This window comes from Danio aesculapii, chromosome 5, assembly GCF_903798145.1.
Source record: "Danio aesculapii chromosome 5, fDanAes4.1, whole genome shotgun sequence".
In the NCBI taxonomy this organism is placed as follows: Eukaryota; Metazoa; Chordata; class Actinopteri; order Cypriniformes; family Danionidae; genus Danio; species Danio aesculapii.
This window is the reverse complement of record NC_079439.1, coordinates 7,240,149-7,249,897: the sequence shown is the minus strand read 5'-3', so window position 1 is coordinate 7,249,897 and position 9,749 is coordinate 7,240,149. Positions and strand designations below refer to the sequence as shown.

Here is a 9,749-nt window from a genome sequence, read left to right as displayed (position 1 = left end):
AAAGGTTTCTAAAATCATTCAAGCAAATAAATCAATGACGCATGCATCTATTAGAGCCTGGTATTTATTCAATGCATTGTAAAGTCCATTTACACCCCAGGTTTTAAATACAATGTGAATGTCATCAGTCGATTATGAATAAAACCTGACATCACCTTGAAAACAGCAAATCTTTAAATTACTGAACTGAAAAAAAACAATCAAATAAAGCCGCCATCAACTATCATTCATAAGACTTTAATATATTTACTTGCATACAGTAGGAAATCAAATAAGTGGAGAGGGGGGAAATGTATATCAAACTCATCATACGAGGCATTAAGACAAAAATAATCATAATTAAAATGCAAAAATATGCCTGGTGGCAATAGGCACACTGTGGAGGAGGCATGAGGAAGACTGGCATCTCCATGAAGGCTTTTTGTAATAATAAAACATGTATGAAAACTGCAGAAGTGACAGTCAAACTCCAAGACATCAGGATGGAAGCGCGAACCACTCCAGCCATCCCGAAATAACAGAAACCACCCAACAAATATAAAAAAAGAGACGATCATCAACATAAAAAGTGAACGAGTGCACTTTATAAGGCGATGATGAGACATGCAGAATAAAATCAGAGCTGACTAGACTCTCAGAGAACCAAAAATACTTTAATATGATGCCAACTGATGATATTATTGCACCTTTGAAAGAAAACATGACCGACGAAGAAGCTAAAATAAAACCAGCGATAAAATAAAACTAGAAATGTGCAAAGAGATGTGTGCATACATGTATTCAAGTTCAGCTGTGTGTGTTTGTGTGTAAAACGAGTACAAAAATAGATCTTGATTTGTCAGATGCAGTCGATAAGATCTAAAATACGCAATTTAAGGATCAGATTTAGGCTGGATCCAGGGGAAGCGCGTGTTTTTTGTATTAAAAAAGGCTTTAAAAAAGTGGTAATGCTTCCCTGAAGATCTACACTTTAGTCGGACAGTGTTTTGGCACAAGAACAAGCTGGTGTAATGCTTACTACCGCCACAAGATGACACTATCTGCTCTCTCTCGGATGGTGTGTGTTCAAACGCGCATCAGACTCTAGCTGAAGAGCTTGATGAAGCAGCCTTGGCAGTAGGGCTTGTCGTTCTGCTCTTTGAATGTGCCCTTGTTGAGCTGTTTAAGGCAGAAGGCGCAGACGAAATGCTCGGGGTGGAACTTCTTGCCCATGGCGGTGATGCAGCGGCCGGTGATGGGTTTCTGACAGCCGGAGCAGAGCGAGCCGCGTCTCTCGTGATAATGAGCCTCGCAGTACGGCTGCCCTTCATGCTCGAAGAAACTGCCATTCACAAATGGAGTGAAACACTCCTGTGGAGCAGAAGAGAGAGAGAAAACAAAACGATCAGATATTTGAAACGATACAATGCAATGTAATGACATTCAATACGATACGATACGATGCAATACAATATAATTCATTCATTTTCTTTTCGGCTTAGTCCCTTTATTAATCTAAGGTTGCCACAGCGGAATGAACCACCAACCTATCCAGGATATGTTTTATGCAGCAGATGCCCTTTCAGCTTCAACCCATTACTGGGAAACACCCATACACTGCCACAATCGAATTTAATACAATACAATGTTAAATAGCACATTTAAAAACTACCATATACAATGCTGCTATTGAATTTATTCTTGACGTAAGAGCGGGCGCAGCCATTGAAATCTCTTTTTGGCTTGAGACTTCCGGTCTCATTCACCGGCCGCTTTATTAGGTACACCTTACTAGTACCGGGTTGGACCCCCTTTGCCTTCTGAACTGCCTTAATCCTTCGTGGCATAGATTCAACAAGCTACTGGAAATATTCCTCAGAGATTTTGACAGATAGCTGCAGATTTGTCGGCTGCACATCCATGATGTCAATCTCCCGTTCCACCACATCCCAAAGGTGCTCTATTGGATTGAGCTCTGGTGACTGTGGAGGCCATTTGAGTACAGTGAACACATTGTCATGTTCAAAAAACCAGTTTGAGATGTTCTTAGCTGACAAGAGTGGCACCCTGTGTGGTCTTCTGCTGCTGTAGCCCATCCGCCTCAAGGTTGGACGTGTTGTGTGTTCAGAGATGCTCTTCTGCAGACCTCGGTTGTAACGAGTGGTTATTTGAGTTACTGTTGCCTTTCTATCAGCTGGAACCAGTCTGGCCATTCTCCTCTGACCTCTGGCATTAACAAGGTATTTGCGTTCACAGAACTCCCACTCACTGGATATTTCCTCTGTATCAGAACATTCTCTGTAAACCCTAGAGATGGTTGTGCGTGAAAATCCCAGTAGATCAGCAGTTTCTGAAATACTCAGACCAGCCCGTCTGGCACCAACAACCATGCCATGTTCAAAGTCACTTAAATCCCCTTTCTTCCTCATTCTGATGCTCGGTTTGAACTCCAGCAGATCGTCTTGACCATGTCTACATGCCTAAATGCACTGAGTTGCTGCCGTGTGATCGGCTGATTAGAAACTTGCGTTAACAAGCAGTTAAAAAAAGGTGTACCTAATAAAGTGGCCGGTGAGTGTATTATTTTTGCATCTGCCCACGACAAATTCCCACATGCTCACCCTACAGACAAAACACTCAGGATGCCAGAGAGAGTTGAGAGCGGAGATGTAGTTCTCCAGGATGGCACGGGCACAGCCGCCACATTTAGGGGCAAACATGTCAAAGTAATCCTTCCTACAGTACGCCTTTCCCTCCTTCTCATGAAAACCTGCCGGAAAAAAATGAACAGAAACAAATGGTTGCCAATGGCTGAAACCCTTTTAAAGAAATCAAGCAGAAAAAAGAATCTGAAGAAAAGAGGCTGAGAAAGATGCCCTTACCCTCAGGCCCAAAGAATGACCCGCACTGGGCACAGAAGAAATGCTCTGGATGCCAGGTTTTGTCTAATGCGGTCACCACTTTCTGCAGGACCAAAGAAGAGCAGATGAAGAATTTAAATATGGTGGAAATGACTAAAACACATACTTTAACATCAATGAAAGAACAAAATTAAGATCGTAGTAGTAGTAGTAGTAGTAATAATCGGGTGTTACTAGTAATTGGGGGACACTTTACAGTAGTGATGTGATGTACCGAGGCTCCGAAGCATGTATCAAAAAAAAGATACATCTCACAGTGAAGCAGCGTACTGGAGCTTGATTCATTTATCCATAATCATATGATCAGTGACGTCCGAAGCTTAATTTTCGACTATACCCATGTGACTGCTTCGAAGTTCGATTCAAAGGTTTAAACACCCTCGCGGGTCAGTAAAGTGTATAGCGCGAAATAAGGCGTTGATTACGCACTGTACATATATACATATATATATACATATATATATATATATATATATACACATATATACATATATATACACATATATACACATATATACACACACACATACATATATACACACACACATATACATATATACACACACACATATACATATATATATATATATATATATATATATATATATATATATATATATATATATATATATATATATATATATATATACATATACATATATATATACACACATATATACATATATATACACATATATACATATATATACACACATATATATATACATATATACAGTACTACTGTTTCAAAGCAATGCACCGGTCCCACACACCAGTAATTCAACTAAAATATATATTTATTAACTGTTTTTTTTTTTATTGCTTGTTTATTTTTCAGTGACAATACACTTGACATTGTTATAGAAAGATAACCGATGTTGCGTACATAGGGCATATAGCATAAAGCTAATTTGCAGCCCTCGTCCATGGTTAGGCTTTGCATTAAAAAATAAAAACAATCAAGAATGAAACACAATACAGCAAACATGTACAATATATGCAGACCCACAAACATAAAATGCAAGTCAATCTGCATAAAGAGAAATGTAATCGGGACCAGCCTGAAAAAATAATAATACTTACTGCTCACATTACTGTAAAGATTTCAACCATTCTTCAGCTTAACTGGGAGTTCTGATTGTAACTTTAAATGAACAGGCATAGGCATTCCATACATGTGAACCCTTTACTGAAATGGACGACTGACCCATAGCAGTTCGGCATCTGCGGATTCTACAGTAATTTACTATACTATACTATAGTAATTTATAGTAAAAAGCTTTTAAACATTACTAAAGTGTATTAGTGCATTATTTACAACTATTCTAAAGAAGACCACTGCATATTGTAGTACAGTGTGTAACAGTGGGCAGCTGGCGAGTGCAGCGGAAGGCCTCATGGTGTCCTCCTAAGAGCATTCGTCACCCATGCATGAATTGCCGGTTCGATCCCTGCTCGGAATGAGTGGGTGTGCATAGGACCGGTTGGAATCCGATAAACGTACGTAAATGCTTTTGAATACCTTGGATTTTACTACAGTCATCGGCACTGTAATGCAACATACTTTATATGTAATGTGTATTTATATAGCGCATTTATAGTGTATGGCCATACACCAAAAGCGCTTCACAATCATCAGAGGGGGTCTTTCCACACAACCACCAGTGTGCAGCATCCTTCATCAGTAGCGAGGATGCTGAGACTGTCGTCCATGCATTTGTCTCTTCACGACTACTGTAATGCCCATTTATCTGCCTGCCAGCCTCATCTCCAGATTACAATAGATTCAGAAGTCTGCGGCTAGAATACTCACTCATACCAAACGTTCTGCTCATATAACCCCAATCTTGTATGACCTCCATTGGCTCCCAGTTGCGTACCGCATCAAATGCAAAATTCTCCTCCTTGCATTTACAGTAGATGCCTATAATGGCCTAGCTCCCTCTTATCTTTGCAACATGCTTGTCCCCTACACCCCTACTTGCTCATTACGTTCCTCTGACCTTCTTGTTGTCCCCTCGGTACCGCCTCTCTTCAATGGGGGGCTGATCATTTAGTGTTATTGCATCCAAACTCTGGAACTCTCTACCACGCTCACTCCGTTCTGTTAATAATATCTCAGAATTTAAATCTTTAATTAAAACTCACTTGTTTTCTGAATGCTTCACTTCTGATTTGATAAACGGACCACTTAGTTTGATCCTGATCCACCTGCACTCTGCTTATTTGTCTCTTAGGTCTTGTTTTGGATTTCCAGTTTGTTATATTTGGCTTACTGTATGTTTGTGTACCAAATGTAAAGTGTCCTTGAGCTCTGGAAAGGCGCTATATAAATAAAATGTATTATTATTATTATTATTATGTCACTGCAGCCATAGGACAACGGCGCCAGTGCGCTCACCACACACCAGCTAATGGTGAAGAGTAGAGACAGTGATAGAGCCAATTCAGTGGATGGGGATGATCGAGAGGGAATCTGGCCAAGGCACTAGGGTTACACCCTTACTCTTTTACGAGAATAGCCATGGGAGTCAGAACCTCGGTTTAACATATCATCTGAAAGACAACGCTCACTGACAGTATAGCGTCCCCTTTACTTTATTGGGGAATTTGGACTCACACAGACCACAGGTTGAGCGCCCCCCGCTGGCCTCACTAACAGGGTCAGCCCTACTTAGCTTCAGTGAGTAACTGGCCTTGATGGCAGGGTCATGTGGCTGTGACCAAATATGTAAAATACTACAGTAATTGAGTAAATTGTTTATATTACTACTATTGTATTACTGCATAAATGAGTTGGTCAGTGTGAGCATAGCAACACAGTGCTTTCCCACACGTTAACCAGCAGAGGTCTTCATCAAGTTCTGATTTGGAAAGCTTTTTCCTATTCAATTGAGTTGAACGGTTCACCGTTTCAGAAAGCTTCATTTCACCATCACTACTTTACAGTAAGGTTTTATTAATTAAAGGAATGGTTAACTTAAATAATAAATATTTATTCACTTTTAAATCACCTCCAAGTGCTTCCAAATAGGGCTGCACGATATTGAAAAAATCTAACATTGCCATTTTTTATTTTTATTTTGCGATATACAGTTGAAGTCAGAATTATTAGGTCCCCCTGTTTATTTTTTTTCCCCAATTTCTGTTTTCATGTTTTCACACATTTCTAAACATAATAGTTTTAATAACTTATCTCTAATAACTGATTTATTTTATCTTTGTCATGATGACAGTAAATAATATTTGATTAGATATTTGTCAAGACACTTCTACACAGCTTAAAGAGACATTTATGAGTGGTACGGTACGGTTTGGTTTGGTACGCTTTTATGGCCGTTTCCACTGTCAAAAAGCGTACCGAACCGTACCGTACCACTTTTTCGGCACCCTTTCGAAAGGGTACCAAAAAGCGGAGCCACACGCGCAGCTGAACGCTATTGGTTTACAGAGATACGTCATTCGCTTGCGCAACAAGCCAGAATGTAAATAAAAAATCCGCCATGTTTTAAAATACACAGCAAGAGATTTTGGCGGAATTATAAATACATATAATAACGAGCCATGGTCGATCTGGGCTCAAACAAACCTTGTCGTCGTCTGGATGAACAGCCACAAAGCCAAGAAGAAGAGCAGATTTACCCTGTGCCCCGTAGTTTTTTACAAGCCAGTCTGAGGCGCGAGCAGTTTCGCTTTCTTGCTAGCGCTCGCGCGAGTCTAACATTATATCTGAAATAACAAACTTCTTGAGCTGATGATAATAACCTGCGCTTGATTATTGACATGCTTTTGAAACCCGATCCTGTCAGACACTGACAAACGAGGGAGTGAAGCGTGAAGAAACAAAGGAGAAGCCAGAAAAAAAGGAGCACATTATTTTTCAGCAAACATGAACAAAATGCCATGTATAACTAATTTATTAACTTAATCTTTTGGACTAATATGAACTGGGAATGACGGAATTACTCTCTAACAGAGGCTACATGTGCTGCTGAAGATTATAGACACAGATGAGAGGTTTTCACTGACTGTGGGCTATATTTTGTGTTGTTTTGAACCTAAATACGGACGAAATGTCTGTTGTGTGTAGTTCTTCTGTAGTTGGTAACATATCAGAGACTGTAAGGGGCTGTATGTGTTTATATATGTTCATTTATTTAGTTATTTAATATAATTACAGACGTTACAGTAGGCTGTTTCGCACTGTCATTGATCTGCAGTTATAATCAACTCATGTTCATTGAAAAGTTAGTAATAAACATTTATACACAAGTATTTATGTGTATGAAGCATCTGTTTTGTGAGAAGTGCTTCTCATATGATATGCAAGTAACCTGTACAGCTTTATTGTAGACATTTCCTTGAGTGAGAATGACGTCGACTGAAACTTTCTGTCATACACCACACCCACCAAAAGGGTACCCTTGTTAGTGGAAACGCAAGCCTGATAATGGTGACCCATACCAAACCGAACCGTACCGTACCAGTCAGTGGAAACGAGCCATTAAAGGCTTAAGTAGGTTAACTAAGTTAACTAGACAGATTAGGTTAATTGAGCAAGTTATTGTATAACGATGGTTTGTTCTGTAGACTATAGAAAAAAATATCTTAAAGGGGCTAATAATATTGTCCTTAAAATGGGTTTAAAAAAATTTAAAACTGCTTTTATTCTAGCCGAAATAAAACGTTCTAAAATATTATCAGACATACTGTGAAATTTTCCTTGCTCTGTTAAACATAATTTGGGAAATGTTTAAAAAAAGAAAGAAAAAAAAATTCAGAGGGGGGCTAATAATTCTGACTTCAACTGTATATCGTGATATGAATACAATTCCATCAGATGACTTAATATCTCTAATTGGAAAGAATTTATAATGTTAATTCAAATAGGATGATTCTGCAGTGGGAGTGCATCTTCTTGAAATCTAATAAACGATCTATAAATGTTTTGGGGTCCCTGACACATTTTCATTGTTGTCTGTGCTACTTGCAGTGTGTTTCTCTATTTTCATGTGTTGTGAGTATTTGTTAACACTTTATTTTGATGGTCCATTTGAGTATTAGTAGACTGTCTGCTTAATATCTGCTGATGCTGCTCCTTCAACAGACATTTAACTGACTATAAGAAACTTTGCAAGTACATGTCAATTTACACTAACCCTAACCCCAACCTAACAGTCTACTTATAATCTAATGTGAATTAGCTGACATGTAGATGCAATGTAACAAACAGACCAGCAAAATAAAGTGACAGAGTATTTTCATGCACATGTTTAGTCAGAGATTGATGAATTCATGTCTAATGTTTGCATCTCCATAAAATCTAATAATCAAATCTAGAAACTTTTTTTGGTTTCGTGCTTAAAATGTGTGGCAAACACTGTTACCTGAAAACTCCATCCCTCAGGCTTTACAGTGAATGCTTTAGTCATTTTCATAGCAGACTTTAACCCATCGGATGTATTTTATCCGCTCTTTCAAAGTGTAAATGATGGATTAACATTCGCCACATAATCACTGATCAGTTGTGCCATTATTTGTAACTTTAGGTGGTTTCTGAAAGTAAATCTGTCAGTGTTGTTTTTATTCTCTCACTATCCAGACCTTTACATGACCGTGGCTGTAGCTCCCTGTAATCCGAACTGAGTGATTGACAGCCGATATTAACCAATCCATTCGCGTTCAGTCATGCCTGTCAACCCTCCCGTTTTTCCCGGGATTCTCCCGTATTTTACAGTTCTATCCCGCTATCATCCCGTAAAGGTATTTTCCCGTATTTCTCCTGTATTTTCATTCTTTCCCTGAAGGGTGGCAAATATTACATTAAAGAGCCAATCCTCCCTATACGCAACCCATACCGCCGAACCCCCAGGGGCCGCCCTTGCTCTTAAATATAATGTAGATATTGAATACGGACCCTGAGAATGTGTCAATAGCGCCGCCACATTTGTACAGTGCTTACCAGGACAAATGTCATTCAAGCGCACTGGTTAAGACAGTGTTACTTCATGAAGATGCTGGACTTTAGCGCTGTCTACTGGTGTAGTAACGAGCAAACAAAGAAAACAAAGTATAAAGGCAGAATATTTCATAGGTAAGATTTAGTTTATGTTTTTGTATGTTTCGAACTTTTAAGCTAAACAGGTAATGTTATTGATGATAATAAAGTCACTTACTGCATTCAACATAAGGCAAAGTAGCATCAACTCACACTAAATACTCGGCTTATGCTAGTTATGTTAAATAAAATCAGCAAACAATGCAAAAGAAATATGACAACGAGATGCTGTGGTGCCAAAAACTTGTATTATTATGGCTAAGTGAACGAGTCGTTCATAATGGAGATTCATTCACAAACGAATCAGTATGAGAAGTGAAGCAGGAGAGGGGCTGTGTTTCAGGACACGGATTAGACCAAATTTAACAGGGAAGGTGGATAGTACATTTTCATACACACAAACACAAGCTTTTTGTCAAGAATGCCTGTGCGATCACTTATCCAGCGATGTAGAAAAGTGATGTAAAATTATAATTTTCATAATAAAAAAAAAAAAACTGCATACTGACCTCCGGGAAAACCCCCGATCATAGATATATGTGTATTTCTCTGGCTCTGGATGGCCACAGTCCTCCATTGCAGCTGGGTCCCACATTCATTTCAAAGGAGCGCTACCCTGTACTAAAATGGCGGCTCTATTGACGCATTCCTTCCAATAGACAACAACAGGGTAGGCGACATCTAATGTATATATCTATGTGACTGTCAGCTGACGCGCTCCATAGTGATAAACAGACGCTGTTTCTCAAACAGATTCTGTACACGTGATTTAAAACAGAGCGAATGTCTGG

General features: G+C 39.0%; 1 protein-coding gene across 3 annotated transcripts in view; it reads right to left on the bottom strand.

Moving 5' to 3' along the window:
- Positions 1-46: 46 nt before the first annotated feature.
- pxna (paxillin a) overlaps positions 47-9,749 on the bottom strand; it is a 100,946-nt gene continuing 91,243 nt past the window's right edge. For all 3 annotated transcript variants that reach the window (XM_056457299.1, XM_056457298.1, XM_056457300.1), the window contains 3 exons: positions 2,862-2,943; positions 2,601-2,749; positions 47-1,350 (listed from right to left, as the gene is read on the bottom strand). In XM_056457299.1, coding sequence (XP_056313274.1) covers positions 1,084-1,350; positions 2,601-2,749; positions 2,862-2,943 — 498 coding nt within the window. In that variant the 3' untranslated portion in view covers positions 47-1,083. The remainder of the gene's footprint in view (positions 1,351-2,600; positions 2,750-2,861; positions 2,944-9,749) is intronic.